Genomic DNA, 18,001 nt, shown 5'->3' on the forward strand with positions numbered 1-18,001 from the left:
AACATCTATTTCAAATGAGTTGTCACCATCTTCACGTTATCAATTGCGTTCTCCCCTTCTTTGAATAGCTTTTCCAAAATAGCAGCTAATACTGAAGGCATCCCTTACTATTGTTTCTTAAACTGTACGATGTTTTCTCAAGCCCCTTCTTTGGTCGTCAGTTTGGAAATGCCCTCTCTTGGGACTGGAAAATTCTGCATATACCCATGCAGGGCCTGGGCAGCAGGAGAGCAGGAGCTGGTCTGTTCCTCCTGGCTGGAGGATCCGTGTGCAACGAGCTCTAGGCTAAGCTGGCTTCTTCTTTAGGGACAGAAAGTCGGCTGCCTGCCTTGCGCCGTTTCTGCACTGGAAGCTGACCTAGCTCACGGGGCCGACGCGCCCACGGGCTGGGTCGGGAGCCTGTCCAGAGCCCAGTCCACAGTCACCGCCCACCCGGCAGCGGCCGGAAGGCCGTGACGGCCGAGCTCCCAGCGCCGCGGGGCCGGGTCGTGGGCCTCGCGGCTCCCGAGGCCGAGCGCTTCGCCCCCCGCGCCGCGCAGCCGCCGCGAAAGCGGCCCCGCGGGGACGGGTGAGTCCGCCGACTCCGCCCGCTCCTGACAGCAGCGGGCGCGGATGGGCGGGCTGGGTGAACGGACCGGCGGCCCGAGGCCCGACCCGCAACGAGACCGCGGGCTGCGGCCAGGCTGCGGGGGCGCGCGCGAGTGGGCGGGCCGGAGGCGGGGCGCGCGTCTCCGCCCCCGGGCCCGCACCGGCCGCTTCCGGCCGCGGCTCTCAGCGGCTCGGCCAATCGGCTTCTGCGGGGGCGAGCTGCTGTCCAATGAGGGCAGACGGCCGCCGCGGCCTGGCCTCCCATTGGCCAGGCGGTTGGGGATAACTGGCTTCCGCTTTCGCGCGGGAACAGTTCCCGCTGGGGGCCGTCCTCGTAGCCGTCGCGGATCCCTCTCCTGCCGTCGCCGTCACCGTTGGGGCAGATTCTCCGCCTCTGTGAGTGGCTCCTCTGATTTGAGGACGACGTGTGGAGTTCTTGGGGCGGCGAGGCGCAGGTTTGTCAAGGGCGCCAGTTAGAAGGGTCTCAGCCCAGACCCAAGAAAGTTTTGGAGGGAGGGGGCATAAGCAGTTTTCTGTGGTGGCAACCCCCTCCCCAGGTTCAAAGCTCAAGAGTTTTACCTGGAAAGGCACTTCCAGATAGTCTAGGGAGCGATTCCAGTTAACGTCTGTGTGCCTTGGGCGTGGAGGGGCGGTGGTGGTGGTTGAAGTTGATTTAGTAGTGGAGATTCCCATAACTGCTTCCCAAACGTAGTGAGGATGGATTCAGCCATCTTCTTCTTTAAAAGAAAAAATTCAGAGGGGAGAATTCTCAGGATCAGTACAAGTTTGATCTGAACCGAGCTCCTTGCTTTCCAAATGAGGAAGCTGAGATCGCTAAAAGGAGTATCGCCTCGCGAAGGTTTGATGGATTGTGGAGGTTCTTTCCTGGCCCCGGGTAGTTCTTCCGTTGCTGGTGTGATCAGTTCTCAGCTGAATGCCTCCGAGTGTTCATATATCCGGACTCCCCTCTGTGCAGGTCTCTCTCTTCTGTGTCCTTTGAACGCCTGCCACCTTGGTCTCTCAGCTCTGTCTCCTCAAGTCAGGAATGCCAACGGGCCCTGCCTGGCTGCCCCTCCTGGCACCCTGTCCTGGATTCTCTCAAGGTACTCAGCTGGAGTCATCACAGGATGCCCTTCATTTGTCACTGTCCCGAATTGCATGATGTCTAGTTCCTTGCAAATTCCTGTTCCATCTGTTTAGCTTATTGTCTTCTTTTGCTTTCAGGCTGAAGGGCAAGTCAGGTCCCTGTCACTTTGTTTGGCCAGAAATCCAAAATAATAACCGTTTTAATGTTCTTGTCTACTAGTTCTACCATCTGAGTAACTTCTGGATATGTTTCTGTTCATTGATTTCTCTCCTCATTGTGGATCTTATTTTCCTGCTTCTTTTTATGCCTCAGAATTGTACTGGATATCAAACTTTGTCAATTTCACATATATGGGTGCTAGAAATGTTTCTATTCCTATCAATATTCTTGAGCTTTGTTCTAGTTGTGTTAGTGGAAAAGTTTTATGCTTCCAAAGTTTGCTTTTAAATTTTGTCAGGTGGCACCAGAGCAGTCTTTGGTCTACGGCTAATTTTGTCCCACTTTAGAGGTGATACCTTTGTCAATACCTAATATGTTATGAATTATGACACAAATTATTGTCAGCTGGCCATGAGAAACAGAAACTATTCTCAGCTGAGTGTGAGAGACAGACCACTAGTCAGCTGAAATTTCAGGGGTACCCACTACAGATCTCTGACACTCTGTGTAGCTGTAGCTCTCTAGTACTCTAGCCCTACAGACTCCAGCCTCCTGGGCTCACCAGGACTCTTAGCTTGTCTTCTCAACTTGGGGAAAGTGCCAGGCTCTGCTTGTGTCTCCCTTCCCTGAGACACAGCCTGGTGATGCTTCCCAGGCAGTGAGCTAGATGTCCCTGGGTCCTACCTCTGATTTCTCTCTCTCTCTTAGGAGTCAGAGAACACTGTTGTGCCCTGCCTGATAACCAGTATTTGAAACTTATTATTTCATATATCTTGTGTTTTATTGTTTTATTCATTAAGGGGGTGGTAAATTTAGTCCTTGTTTCTCTGTCTTGGCCAGTGGTGGAAGAAAATCATATTCTCTTGAGAATCATCATGAATTTCATAAAGACTGAAGAGAATATGTCATTCAGTGCTACAGGAAATGACCAGAGTACCAGACCTGAAGCTTCAAAGGTGTGTGTACTTTTAAACAACTTTGCTGGAATGGCACGCTAACTATAGCACTGTCTTAGGATCCTTGAAAGGGATAAGTGTATAAAGAATGGCAATTATAACCCCTTCTCATGTATTGTTTAAAATATATTTAAAATATATTTAGGGAGGTCATATATATGTGTTTGTGTAAAAACAAAATGATTGTATATGAATTAACAAAGCAAAGAATACCTTGTTAAACAGCAAGGTGACAGTATAGACAGTATCATTGGAAATATAGATGGGCAAAAATAATAAGGTAGTTACTGTATACTGAGAAATTACTGAGTACTTGGAATTAGGCTTGTCATTTCCTATGGATTATCTCCTTTAATATTTAATAAAACTCTTTGCAATAGATATTATCATCCCTAAATAGAGAAACTGACCCTCACTTTTCTTCTTTAAATTGCAAAAGTAATGGACTTCAGAGCAAGGGTTCAAACCCAGGCAATCAGATTTCAGAACCCAATTTGGGACCAACACACGGTTTTACTCAAAGTATGCAAAATGGTGATACTAAATCAAAATACAAACAAGTGCTTTGAGAGTGCAGAGAGAAGAGTATTTAATTCAGACTCAAGAAATTAAAGTTATGTCATGTGAGAAATATCTTAAAGAATGGCCACAATTTCGCAAGGTAGGTGGATCAAGTATAAGGGAATAGTCTGGGTAAAGTCATGTACACAAGCAAACCTATTTGAGGAATAGTATAGCTAGACTTGATGGTATGTAAGGAGAATTAAAGAACATAGTAGGCAAGTCATACTGGGAAGACGATTTGGTACAAGATCACAGTGGGGTTTATATCAGTAAAAACATTTTGTCAGGGGAAAATCATCTAACTTTGAAATAACAAAAACGATTCATTAGATTAAAAGTAAATGAAATTTAAAATTAATTTTCTTTATGCGCTAACCACATTTCAAGTGCTCAGAAGCCATATGTGGCTCATGGCTCGTAGAACATTTCCATCATTACAGAAAGTTGCAAACTGCTACTCTAGGTTAAGGAACTCTATCCTTACTTCTCAAAGTGTGGTCTGTGTACCAGCAGCATTGATACCACCTAATAGCTTCTTAGATCTATGTGATCTGCATTTTAACAAGATACCCAGATGATTCTTCTGCACATTAAAATGTGAGAAATACTCTTCTGAAATACCCTTCCACTGGAAGATTCTATGTGGTGAAACCTATCATTCTTATCAGCATTGTTTGCTAATATTTATTTAGCTTTTGTAGCCTTGTTTCAGAACGAGACATTTTGAGCCCCTTGAAGGAAAAAATAAATGGATTCATTGGTTCACACATCTGGAAAGTCCAGAGGTCAACTGAGCTTTATTCAGTAATACACGATTGAAGGCAGGAGAAGGGGACGACAGAGGACGAGACGGCTGGATGGCATCAGTGACTGAATGGACATGAGCTTGAGCAGCTCCGGGAGTTGGTGAGGGACAGGGAGGCCTGGCGTGCTGCAGTCCATGGGGTCGCAGAGTCGGACACGATTGAGCGACTGAAAAACAACAGTGTTTCCAAGGACTTATTTATGTTTTCAGTCTCTGTACTCTGCTTTTCATGCACTCCTCTGGCTGGCTTTCTACTTAGTGACAATATAGCTACAGTAATTTCAAAGTTCGTTCTTTAGCATCCAGATGTTGAGTCTGTCATGTTCCCCCAGGGCAGCTTCTCTTTGCCCTCTAATTGTCTCAAGTTTAAGGAAATGGCAACCCACTCCAGTACTCTTGCCTGGAAAATTCCATGGATGGGAGGAGCCTGGTGGGCTACAGTCCATGGGGTCAAAAAGAGTTGGACATGACTGAGCGACTTCACTTTTCACTTCGGTAAGCTCAACCTTCCTGCCAAAAACCTTTTGGCTAAAAAGGCACATTGAGGAATCAAGATCTGCTCCTGCACTGGCATGAATTATTTCTATACACTTTTATGACCAATGGAAAAAAATTGGACAGAGGTAAAGTAGCTTTTGGCAAGCCACTCCAGTACTCTTGCCTAGAAAATCCCATGGACAGAGGAGCCTGGTGGGCTACAGTCCATGGGGTCACTACTAGTCGGACACGACTGAGCGACTTCACTTTCACTTTTCACTTTCACGCATTGGAGAAGGAAATGGCAATCCACTCCAGTGTTCTTGCCTGGAGAATCACAGGGATGGTGGAGCCTGGTAGGCTGCCATCTATGGGGTCTCACAGAGTCGGACACGACTGAAGCGACCTAGCAGCAGCAGCAGCAAAGTAGCTTTTTGGAAAACAGCTGCTGTATCTTTCACTTTCTTGAACTTCATGTTTAGGTATTTGGATTTTATTCTGTAAATAAAGGAGAAGTATTTATGATTTTTACCCTTGTATTATTTACGAAGAAGGATTTAGCTTAAATTTTAAGTTGAATATTTTAGTGTACAGTCCTATGCATGCGTGCTTGCAAAGTTGCTTCAGTCGTGTCTGACTCTTTGCGACCCTGTGGACCTGTAGTCCACCAGGCTTCTCTGTCCATGGGGATTCTCCAGGCGAGAAAACTGGAGTCAGTAGCCATTCTCATCTCTAGGAGATTTTCCCTACCCAGGGATTGAACCCAGGTCTCCTGCATTGCAGGCATATTCTTTACCCATTTGAGCCACCAAGAAAGCCCATACAGTCCTGTGGCTTATGACAAATGACCACAGTCACGTAACCGTGACTAGAATCAAGATGTAAAACAGTTCCTTCACCTTAAATGGTTCCCTTTTGCTCACCCTGGTTCTCCACCCACCCAATACCTTGCATGTATCTTCTCTGGTCAAGTTTCTATTAAAATATTTTGACCATATTTATATTGGTTTCTTTCATTTCTTATTGCTGAGTTTCGAGCGTGCTTTATATATGTTAGAGACTCTTGATCTGTCAAAGATTTGCAGGCACTTTATTTCAGTCTGTGGCTTGTCTTTTCATGATTTCTCTCTTCTCATTCTCTTAATCCTGTCTTTAGGGGGGAAAGTTTTCAGTGTTGATGATGTTCATTTTATCCATTTTTAAAAATTGTGCTTTTGTTTTATACCAAAGAATACCAAATCTAAGATCACAAAAATTTTCCTCTGGGTTTTCATTTAGAAGTCTTATAATTTTAGGTTTAAGTCTATGATCCACTTTGAGTTTATTATTTTTACAGTGCAGTGTATAGACTGAACAATAGTAGTACCATATGTTCTATTACAGTACTGATACAATACAGTGTTTAGGCTGAACAATATTAAGAGTAAATCTACACAGTGGTGGTTTAATTGCTAAGTCGTATCTGACTCTTGACAACGCCATGGACTATATCCTGCCAGGCTTCTCTGTCCATGAGATTTCCAGGCAAGAATACTGGAGTGGGTTGCTATTTCCTTCTCCAAACCCACACATTAGTATTTGTTAATTAATTGATTGATTAATTCTTACGTATGTTATCTATTTGCTCCACCACAATTTCTTAAAAGGGTGGCCTTTACATCTTTTTTAAAAATTAATTGAATATAAGATAGATGACATAATGATTGAATATATGTGTATATTATGGTATATTATGAAATGATTACCACATTCATCACCTCACAAAGTTAAATTTTGTTCTTGTGATGAGAACTTTTTAAGATCTACTCTCTTAGTTACCAACTTTCAAATATACAATACAGTATTGTTAACTGTAGTTACCATGCTGTACATTAGATCTCCATCTTATAATTAGAAGTTTGTACTCTTGACCAGCTTGACCCATTTTCTCCACCAACCCACCCCAGCCCACCCCTGGCAACCAGAGTCTGTCTTCAGGGAATAATCTGGAGGAATTATATGGTTTGCTTCATTTTTTTGTTTTGTTTTTGTTTTTCAAGGATCACTGTCTTTTCTTGCCTAATGTCTTGTGCCTTGAAAAACATTTCATAATTTTATCCATTTATCCAGTTGTTTCAAGGAATAATTTAAGTTAGGTCTATTTTTCTCTATCTTGGCCAGAGTGGGATTTCAGGACATTGCTTTTGTATTCTTTCGAGAGGTTTTAATAATAAGAATAGGCCATAATAGGATTAATCTATCTTGACTGCTTTCTTATCCTTAAACATATAAATAAGGACATACCAGAATGTTAATTAAGGGCATCTTCAAGAATTCTACAGGAAATATTGTGTTAAATAATCATTAGAAGCATTTTGTTAACAATCAGGGAGAATGGAGGAATACTCACTATTAGCTTTTGATTACAAAATCATCATTACATCACACTATACTGGTGATTTTAGCCAGTACAATACAATAAAATAAGAAAAATAGCAAAAATACAATTAAGGGACTTCCCTGGTGATTCAGGGGCTTCTCTGGTGGCTCAACAGTAAAGAATCTGCCTGCAATGTGGGAGACCTGGGTCCAGTCCCTGGATCAGGATCCAGATCAGTATTCTGGCCTGGAGAATTCCATGGACAGAGGAGTCTGGTGGGCTACAATCCATGGGGTCAGAAAGAGTCAGATATGACTGAAGCAACTTAGCACACAGCTGGTGGTCCTGTGATTAAGAAACTGCCTTCCAGCGCAGGGGTGCAGATTTGATCCTGGTTGGGGAACTAAGATCCCACATTCTGCATGACTTACTGAGCCCACGCACTTCTGGAATTAAAATTACAGTTAAGAGTTGAAAAACTTCCCTGGTGCCTCGGATGGTAAAGCGTCTGCCAAAATGTGGGAGACCCGGGTTCAATCCCTGGGTCGGGAAGATCTGGAGAAGGAAATGGCAACCCACTCCAGTATTCTTGCCTGGAAAATCCCATGGATGGAGGAACCTGGTAGGCTACAGTCCATGAGGTCACAAAGAGTTAGGACACAACTGAGCAACTTCACTTTCACTTTAAGAGTCGAAAAGGAAGGAACAAGGCATATTCTTGAAACATCCACAGATGATATGACTGCCTATTTTGAAAACCAAGAAGATCTATAGACCAAATACTAGAAATGACTATTATATAACAGTTGACTAGATTTTAAGATTGATATTTACAAAAAATATGAATTTATCTTCATCAGCAATAATCTTTCTGATTATACTTTCTGTATAATATCAAAAAATTGTTTTATGATGCCTAGAAAAATTTCAAGTACCCAGGAATAAATGTGAGAAATGGTTTGCAAGTCCTTCATGTATAAAATTGTACAATTTTGTGGGAAGACATGAAAGGAGACCTCAGTGTCAAGATAGCAGGTATTCAGGAGTAGGAGAACTCAGCACTATTGGGATGTCAGTCCTTCCTAGATTCATTTATTGATTGAATACAAGCCCAGTTAAAAGTCCAACAGTTTATTTTTCTGGCGTTTTAGATGATGACCAAAATTTATTTAAAAAGCAGAGGGCTAATACCTAAGACATTTCTGAAGATAAAGTGAGGGAAACTGTCTTATCAGATATGAATGCTTATCATAAGGTTGGAAGTAAGATAATATTTGGTGCAGATGTGGAAAAATATACCACTGGAACAGAGCAGACACAAACCCATAACGTATATGAAGAGGTCTTTGCATTACTTTGTTGGGGCCTCCATAACAAAATACCAGACTGAATGCTGCTAAGTCACTTCAGCCGTGTACTACTCTGTGCGACCCCACAGACAACAGCCCACCAGGCTCTCTGTCCCTGGGATTCTCCAGGCAAGAATACTGGAGTGGGTTGCCATTTCCTTCTCCAAAGCATGCATGCATACTAAGTCACTTCAGTCGTGTCCGACTCTGTGCGGCCCCAGGGACAGCAGCCCACTAGGCTCCTCCGTCCACAGGATTCTCTAGGCAAGAATACTGGAGTGGGTTGCCATTTCCTTCTCCATTTTCATGATAGAGGTTATAAATTATTAGGAAATATTACCACAAACCTATTGACCTAAAACAAAAGTTTATCATCTCATTATCCTATAGAAAATCAGCTGAGCCAATCTTGGAGAAAATAATGAGCAGAAATCCAAGTGGGTACCACTGATTTTCTCTGATCCAGGTTTCACAGATTGAAATCAAGGTGTAGCAGAGCTGCCTTTTTTTTTTTTTTTTCAAACTGAGGTTTTGAGAAACTTCTTACCTTATTTAGCTGATTTTCTGAATTCAGGTCCCATTTCCTCCCTGACGGTCAGCCAGAGTTGACTTCAGCTTAGAGGCAGTTTTTATACCTTCTGATGATCTCCTTTTGCCATCTTTAAACCAGCAATGGGGGAGTAGAGTCCGTTTCATTCTTTGAATCTCTCTGAAGAGATAGTTAATAGCTGAACTAACTTTTAAGACAGTATTTTAACTATAAGTTCTGTTCAGTCGGTCAGTTGTGTGTGCCACTTTGTGACCCCATGGACTGCAGCACACCAGACTTCCCCGTCCATCACCAACTCCCAGAGCTATAAAGCTAAAGACAAAATGAGAGTATCCAACAGTGTACTTAGTTGGGTAAATTTGTTTTTCACAGTGTGTGTGTGTATTAGTCACTCAATTGTGTCCAACTCTTTGCAAACCCATGGACTGTAGCCCACCAGACTCCTCTGATGGGATTCTCTAGGCAAGAATACTGGAGTGGGTTGCCATGCTCTTCTCCAGGGGATCTTCCAGACTGAATGACTGAAAAACAAATATGTACTGTCTCAGTTCAGGAGGTTCAGAGGCCAAGGTCAGGTGGTTGGTAGGGTTGGTGCTTTGTGAGCTCTGTGCAGGAAGGATCTACATGAGGCCTCTCTCCTTGACTTGTTGACAGCCATCTTTAACCTCTGTCTGTTTATTTCATCTTCCCTCTGGGTATGTCTATCTCTGTTCAAATGCCTTTTTATAAGGACATGGTCCATAATGGCCTGGGGGTCCACTGTACTCTGGTATTACCTCATTTTTAATGCATTATATCTACAACAACCCTATTCCCAAATGAGGTAACGTTCTAAGGTACTTTCTGGGGTTAGGACTTTCAATATATAAATTTTAGGGGGTCATTGTCCAACCTTTAATCTTACGTGGCAAAACTGATGGTACAGACCAATGAAGAAAGGATTAGCGATTTAATTAGTAGTGCTGGGACAATTAGTTATCCCTATAGGAAAAGCAATCCACAAACTCAGAAAGTGAAAGAAAGTGTTGGTCACTCAGTCGTGTCCTACTTTTTGTGACCCTATGGGCTGTAGCTTGCCAGGCTCTCCTGTCCATGATATTTCCCAGGCAAGAATACTGGAGTGGGTTGCCATTTCCTTCTCCAGGGGATCTTCCCAGTCCAAGAATCCAACCTGGGTCTCCTGCTTTGCAGGCAGATTTCTTTACCATCTGAGCCACCTGGAAAGTCTACAGACTCAGAGAATACATTTTTGATGCATATGATGAGTGAATAATATGTGTCTAGGATATATAAAGTACTTTCAATAGTAAAAAGAAAAATAATCCTATAGAAAGGTGGGTAAAAGACATGAACAGGCAGAAATTATTAAACTTATTAAACTACCAATAAGCTGCCATTTCAGGGGAGGGATAAATTGGGAGATTTGGAGTGACATATGCACACTACTGTATATAAAATTGGGTTTCCCTGGTGGCTCAGACGTAAAGAATTTGCCTGCAGTGCAGGAGACCCGGGTTCGATCCCTGGGTTGGGAAGATCACCTGGCAGAGGACATGGCAACACACTCCAGTATTCTTGCCTGGAGAATTCCCATGGACAGAGGAGCCTGGTGAGCTACAGTCCATCGGGTTGCAAAGAGTCGGACACGACTGAGCGACTAAGCACATACATAAAGTAGATAACTAATAATAGCCTGCTGTATACATGGGGAATTCTACTCAGTGCTCTGTGATGGTCTACATGGGAAAAGAATCTTAACAGAAAGAGTAGATATATATGTATGTATATATATATTACATATATATAACTGATTAACTTTGCTGTACCCCCCAAATTAACACAGCATTGTAAATCAACTATACCCCAGTGAAATTTTTTTTAAAGATGCCATTTCACACTCACAAGATTGGCAAACTTTAAAAGTTGGGCAATACCTTGTTTTGATAAGCATGTGGAAGCAATGAGAACTCCCATTTCCCACTGGCAGAGGTGTAAAGTGGTAAATTTAATAAATAATTTGACAGTGTTTAATAAAGGTGAGTATGCATATTCCAGAAGTTGAGCAAATCAGCTCCTAAGTCTGTTCTCGAGAGACACTCTTGCATGTGTGCACAGGGAAACATGTTAATAGATATTCACAGCAGAACTGCACTACTGTAGTTAGTAGAAAAAAAACCTAGAAATAACTGAAATGTACATAAACAGTTAATTTCTTCAGTGGATTCTGTTTAACTGTGGAAGTGAATATAAAGCTCCATCAACTGGAAAGAGCCTCAAAAAAATAGTGAAACAGAGGGCATATTTAAAAGATGCATATATGCAAAAATCAAAAACAGACAAAGCTAAAGAGTATGCTACTTTGTGTGTTAGTCACTCAGTCCTTTCCAACTCTGAGACCCATGAACTGTAGCCCACCAGGCTCCTCTGTCCATGGAATTCTCCAGGCACGAATACTAGAGTGGGTAGCCATTTCCTTCTCCAGGGGATCTTCCCAACCCAGGGACTGAGCCCTTGTCTCCTGCATTGCAGGCAGTTCCTTGGCCATTTGAGCCACTAGGGAAGCCCTTACTACATATACATATGTCCCTAAAGAATCTGTTGCCAGCAGATTATCAAAATACTTTTTCCTAGGCTATTGTCAACTGATTGTATGTGTATGATATGTTTTGAATGTGGATTTGTATGTCTAACCAGTCCTGTGATTTATTAATCATGTTAGTATCTTTCCTTCGTGCTGTTGATACCATGTGCAGAATAAACTAGACAGTAAATATTTCATAGGAATTTTTTAAAAGGTAGTACTTCAAATGTCCAAGTGACAAACTTTGTTATTAAGTAAATAAATGTAAATGTAAAAACCAGTCAAGCTAGATCTCCCAATTACCAAACATTTAAAATAGTAGTTTCAAGTCTTTCTGAAAAATTAACCATAATATTGATTTCCTTGGGCAGGAAGAAAGAACAGGAAGGGTGAATTGATGTGACCTTCCGAGAAAGCATTTTGGCAGTGTACATGGTGAAGTACATTTATAATCTATTTCCGCTGCTGGGAATCTAGCATAGGAAAATATTTTAAGACTTTAGACAGAATGTTTTGTGTATATAAAAGTTTGTTATATTTAGAGTAGTAAAAAATCAGAAATAATCTAAATATCCAGCAACAGAAGAATGGATTAAAAGCTATTGTACAGTGAACTATCATGTAGCCCCTCAAATTGTGTTTGCAAAAGCACTGACAGATTGCTTAGCGAAACATGAACTCATATGCAGCATGATATATTTTGATTTTATAATTCAAAAGGCATGGAACATTATTATTAAAGGTGATCCTTACTAACTTTTAAATCTTTCCTTTTCTAAGGATACTGTCATGGAGGAGGCATGTTCTGGCACACCTGTTGATCAGTCTGTATCTGACATACGAGAATGTAACAGCACCATTAAAATTAAAAGTGAAGTCAGCAAGCAGGAAACATCCTCTGAACAACAGACGCTACATGCGAGCACCAGTGAAAAATGTCGTTTCACCTTTACTTTGAGTGAACGCTCCAGGAAGGAAGACCGTAGTGTGTTCACAGCATATGGTGGACCCAATGAGAGTATCTACTCAGTTCTGAGTGCTCGCGACCATTTCACGGAAAGGATGGAGAAACATGTAAATGAGAACATCATTGTCTATGAAGAAAAAACAATACAAGGGTATGTAAATTTAGGAATGCCTCTCAGATGCCTACCTAGTGGTTCCCATTTGAAAATAACATTTGGTCAAAGAAGGAATAACCAGGAAGATGATCAGGTATTACGCCCATGTAAAAATCCAGACACTGAATGCATTCTTTTTCATGTTGTTGCTGTTGGGAAGAACTTAAAGAAGATTCTTGAGATTAAGGAACTTCATGAACGAGGAACTACACTTTGTATCTATGCCTTGAAGGGTGAGACTATCAAAGAAGCCCTGTGCAATGATGGACGATTTCGCTCAGACCTAGACACATTTGAATGGAGAGTAATAGAAGGTCACAATAAAATTCATGGAAAACAGTCCATGGTGGATGAAGTATCTGGAAAGGTCTTAGAATTGGACATTTTTAAAAAACCATCTATCAAGAAACGTACCCATAAAAATATTAAACCAAAAAATGAAAATGCCACTGAAGAAATTAGTCCCCAGGCTTTAACACAGTCTAAGAGCGAAGTCTGTGAACCAGAAAAAGATGGAGAAACTGTAGAACACAACAGAGGAAAAATTCTCCCACCTCAAAGTCTAGAGCCTGATATTAAACAGAAGACATGCCGGTCCATTTTCAAAATTAAACGTTATTACAATAGGAATTTTTACAGAAGACTTAGGAGAAAAACCCCACAAGTTAGGCGAAGGCCCTCTCTAGGTAGGCAATATGCTATTCCGGAAATCCAAAGGGAGACAACTAATCTCTGGGTAAAGAACTTACAAATATTGAACAAAGTTATGATGCATCAGTATCCAAATTTTAATAAAGAGGCACTTCGGATACAAAAGTATTTTCAGGAAGAACAGAAGAGAATGAAACTGCCAACGTTTAAACAATTCACCGTGTATAAAAAGTACTTTGGAAAAGTAACTGAAAATTCTACTTCAGTTGCAACCTGTGAACGTCTTGTTCATCTTAGTAAGTCAGTTGGGTTCATGAAATGGGACAATAATGGAAACACAGGCAATGCTACTTGCTTTGTTTTCAACAATGGTTTTATTTTCACCTGTAGACATGTTTTACACTTCATCGTGGGAGAAGGTACAGATCCAAGTTCATGGCCGTATATAATAAGCACATGTGCAAAGGTCACTTTTGCTTATAAAGAGTTCTGCCCTAACGACGTTGATTGGCTTTCCTTCGAGCCATGGTTTATAGTGTCTGGTGAAACTCTAGATTATGCCATTTTAAAACTAAGTGAAAATGGAAATGAATTTCCTCCAGGCCTATCAAAATTGATTTCGCCTCAACCATCTGCTGGTTTACTTTATTTAATTGGTCACCCAGAAGGCCAGATCAAGAAAATAGATGGTTGTTCTGTGATTTCTCTAGAGCAACGGTTAGAGAGGTACAAAGAACATTATCCAGATGGGGTAGTACCAGGATCCCATTCAGACATTTATAATGCTTTCCCTATGTTTACCCAGAGAAGTTTCCTGTCAGAGGTTTGGAGCACGAACACACTTAATTATGATACTTGTTTCTCTAGTGGGTCTTCTGGCTCCCCAGTGTTTAATGCATCTGGCAGGTTGGTTGCGATGCACTCTTTTGGGCATTTCTATAGCCGTGGAAATAAGGCTTATGCCCTTATTGAATATGGCTATTCTGTGCAATCTGTTCTTTGTGATATTAAACAGAAAGATGAGAACTTGTACAAATTATTACACGAAGAGAAAAATGAGAGCCACAATGAAGAGAAAGATAACAAACAAGAACTGTCACTTCAAGATCATCAGATTGAATCCATGCAATATTAAGAAAAGGATGCTGCTTTCAAAAACACATGCCAGTGATTTAAAGTATTGCGATGGCCAAAACTTGGTTTGGTTTTTTTTCTGTATGATGCCTCTAGTAGTGCTTAGTTATCTTTAAGTTCATTTGAAACAATTTCAATATTTTGTATTAGTATTAATACTGTGACAGCTGTTGTATCAGCAGGCATTTTAAAAAAACATAAAAATTATACATCTGTGTCTCTTTTGCTGTCTCATATACAAAATTAGTGAATTTTTCTGTAGCCATTTTAATATTGAAGATGGAAGAAAACATTGGCATATTATGCTTTATTATTTCAAGTAAGGTTAAAACTATTGAAATTAAAAAAAAAAAGATTTGTGCAATGTATGGAAAAGGTGCTGTGACAGATCGTATGTGTCAAAAGTGGTTTGCTAATTTGTGTGCTGGAGATTTCTCACTGGACAATGCTCCATGATCTGATAGACCAATTGATGTTAATAGCGATCCAATCTAGACATTAACTGAGAGCAATCAGTGTTATATCACACAGGAGATAGCTGACATACTCAAAATATCCAAATCAAGCATTGAAAATCATTTGCACCAGCTTGGTTATGTTCATCACTTTGATGTTTGGGTTCCACAAAGGTTAAGTGAGAAAAACCTTCTTGACTGCATTTCCATATGGAATTGGGCTCCAAAATCACTGCGGATGCTGATTGCAGCCATGAAATTAAAAGATGCTTACTCCTTGGAAGGAAAGTTATGACCAACCTAGATAGGATATTAAAAAGCAGAGACATTACTTTGCCAACAAAGGTCCGTCTAGTCAAGGCTATGGTTTTTCCCGTGGTCATGTATGGATGTGAGAGTTGGACTGTGAAGAAAGCTGATCGCCGAAGAATTGATGTTTTTGAACTGTGGTGCTGGAGAAGACTCTTGAGAGTCCCTTGGACTGCAAGGAGATCCAACCAGTCCATTCTAAAGGAGAGCAATCCTGGGTGTTCATTGGAAGGAATGATGCTAAAGCTGAAACTCCGATACTTTGGCCACCTCCCTGGAAAAGACTGATGCTGGGAGGGATTGGGGGCAGGAGGAGAAGGGGACGACAGGATGAGATGGCTGGATGGCATCACTGACTCGATGGAGGTGAGTTTGAGTGAACTCCGGGAGTTGGTGATGGACAGGGAGGCCTGGCGTGCTATGATTCATGGGGTCGCAAAGAGTCGGACACGACTGAGTGACTGAACTGAACTGAAAACAAATTGTAATGGGTGGTGAAAAGTGGATACTGTACAATCATATGGAATGGAAGAGATCATGGAGCAAATGAAATGAACCGCCACCAACCCCACCAAAGGCCAGTCTCTGTGCAAAGAAGTGATGTGTGTTTATGGTGGAATTGGAAGGGAGTCCTCTATTATGAGCTCCTCTGGAAAACCAAATGATTCGTTCCAATAAGTCCTGCTCTGAATTAGGCCACCTGAAGGTAGCACTTGTACGAAGTGCACGAATTAGTCAACAGACAGCGCCTCCTCTTCTGTGAGGATGGCACAGACCGCGTGCTTCTCTGATAACCAGGCAGGAATGGCCACAGCGTAGCCGAAGCTCTGATTCATCCATCGTCTTCGTCAGACATTGCAGCTTCAGATGTCCATTTGTTTTGCTCTTTACAGAGATCTCTTAATGGAAAAAATTCAACTCCCTGCAAGACTATAAGAGGCATCAGGAATAGTTCTTTGCTCAAAAAGATGAAAAGTATTGGGAAGATGGAATTATGAAGTTGCCTGAAAAATGGCAAAAGGTAGTGGAATAAAACAGTAAATACATTATTCAGTAAAGTTCTTGGTGTAAATGAAAAAAACCCTTTTGACCAACATTTGGGGCTGTTTCTTTAAAGTATAATGAATATTATTTCTCAATTAGAAAAAAACTAAGAATCATGTGGATGTACAAAACACATATTAGAGCTCAAAGGAGCAATGATTTTTTTTTCTCTCATTGGCTTTTTTTCTTTTCAGCAATCTCAAGCATCACTTAAAATACTTCGGTTCGGTGGTACAGTGCTTACTGGGTGGACTACAAGGATGTATTGTACAACACAGGAAATAGAGCCAATATTTTATAACTGTAAATGCAGCATAACCTTTAAAATTGTATAAAACTTTTAAAAACTATAATCAGACTGTGAAATGTTGTGTTTGTTCTACTTGACCAGATGCTTAGCCTAAATTCTAATACTGTGGAAGAAAAGGAAAATGGATATTGGGTAAACTAGCAGCCTTATTTTGGAGAAGGCAATGGCAAGCCACTCCAGTACTAGTGCCTAGAAAATCCCATGGATAGAGGAGCCTGGTAGGCTGCAGTCCGTGGGGTCACTAAGGGTCGGACACGACTGAGCGACTTCACTTTCACTTTCACACATTGGAGAAGGAAATAGCAACCCACTCCAGTTTTCTTGCCTGGAGAATCCCAGGGATGGGGGAGCCTGGTGGGCTGCCTTCTATGGGGTCACACAGAATCGGACACGACTGAAGTGACTTAGCAGCAGCAGCCTTATTTATTTATTTATTGGGCTCCAAAATCACTGAAGATGGTGACTGCAGCCATGAAATTAAGATGATTGCTCCTTGGAAGAAAAGTCATGACCAACCTAGATAGCATATTAAAAAGTAGAGACATTAATTTGCTAGCAAAGGTCTGTCTAGTAAAAGCTATGGTTTTTCTAGTAGTCATGTCTGGATGTGAGAGTTGGACTATAAAGGAAGCTGAGCACTGAAGAACTGATGTTTTTGAACTGTGGTGCTGGAGGAGACCCTTGAGAGTCCCTTGGACTGCAAGGAGATCTAACCAGTCTATCCTAAAGGAAATCAGTCCTGAATATCCATTGGAAGGACTGATGCTGAAGCTGAAACTCCAATACTTTGGCCACCTGATGTGAACTGACTCATTTGAAAAGACCCTGATGCTGGGAAAGATTGAAGGCGGGAGGAGAAGGGGACGACAGAGGGTGAGATGGTTCGATGGCATCACTGACTCAATGGACATGAGTTTGAGTGAACTCTGGGAGTTGGCGATGGACAGAGAGGCCTGGTGTGCTGCAGTCCGTGGGGTCGCAAGGAGTCGGACACGCCTGAGTGGATGAGCTGAGCAACCTTAACCCCAGTCCCACCCATTTACCCCCTTGCACCTTATGTGCACCTCCTTCCACACATGAAGCACACCTACCCCCCTCCACGATAGGCCAGCATTGCTGGGTCACGTGTGTTTCTCTTCATCACACTTGAACGACACTCCTCATGGCCCAGAGACATATCAGCCCATTCCTCCTCATGCTACTCACACAACTGATACACCAGAGGGGAGTATGGCCAGAATCCAGGAACTTAAATTTTTATTCAAAAAAGAGGATAATGGAAAAGTTGGCAGTTACAACCCCATTACTTCAGTTCAGTCGTGTCCAGCTTTTTGTGACCCCATGAATCTCAGCACGCCAGGACTCCCTGTCCCTCATCAACTCCCGGAGTTCACTCAAACTCATGTCCATCGAGTTGGTGATGCCATCCAGCCATCTCATCCTCTGTCATCCCCTTCTCCTCCTGCCCCCAATCCCTCCCAGCATCAGAGTCTTTTCCAGTG

At 41.9% G+C, this 18,001-nt stretch overlaps 1 protein-coding gene across 5 annotated transcripts; it reads left to right on the top strand.

Moving 5' to 3' along the window:
• The first annotated feature begins 434 nt into the window (after positions 1-434).
• Positions 435-16,226, top strand: FAM111B (FAM111 trypsin like peptidase B). 5 transcript variants are annotated; one of them, XM_055424185.2, is made up of 4 exons: positions 666-1,043; positions 1,565-1,691; positions 2,675-2,790; positions 12,256-16,226. In XM_055424185.2, the coding sequence occupies exons 2-4, from the start codon at positions 1,634-1,636 to the stop codon at positions 14,380-14,382; spliced, it is 2,301 nt and encodes a 766-aa protein (XP_055280160.2). In that variant the 5' UTR covers positions 666-1,043; positions 1,565-1,633; the 3' UTR covers positions 14,383-16,226. The 5 variants fall into 5 exon arrangements, with proteins under 5 accessions (XP_055280163.2, XP_055280164.2, XP_055280160.2 ...); XM_055424188.2 differs by lacking the exons at positions 666-1,043; positions 1,565-1,691 and adding an exon at positions 435-568; XM_055424187.2 differs by lacking the exon at positions 1,565-1,691 and having other exon boundaries at positions 666-984.
• The last annotated feature ends 1,775 nt before the right edge of the window (positions 16,227-18,001 follow it).

This window comes from Moschus berezovskii, chromosome 14 (genome assembly GCF_049115385.1).
Source record: "Moschus berezovskii isolate FMDL1 chromosome 14, NW_MosBer_1.0, whole genome shotgun sequence".
Lineage (NCBI taxonomy): Eukaryota > Metazoa > Chordata > Mammalia > Artiodactyla > Moschidae > Moschus > Moschus berezovskii.

What these genes read in the sequence shown, in the direction of transcription:
- FAM111B (XM_055424185.2), top strand. Translation starts at nt 1,634, where the DNA reads ATGCCAACGGGCCCTGCCTGGCTGCCCCTCCTGGCACCCTGTCCTGGA. An exon ending in CTGTCCTGGATTCTCTCAAG is followed by an intron (nt 1,692 to 2,674) that starts GTACTCAGCTGG and finishes TGTCTTGGCCAG; the next exon opens with TGGTGGAAGAAAATCATATT. An exon ending in CCAGACCTGAAGCTTCAAAG is followed by an intron (nt 2,791 to 12,255) that starts GTGTGTGTACTT and finishes TCCTTTTCTAAG; the next exon opens with GATACTGTCATGGAGGAGGC.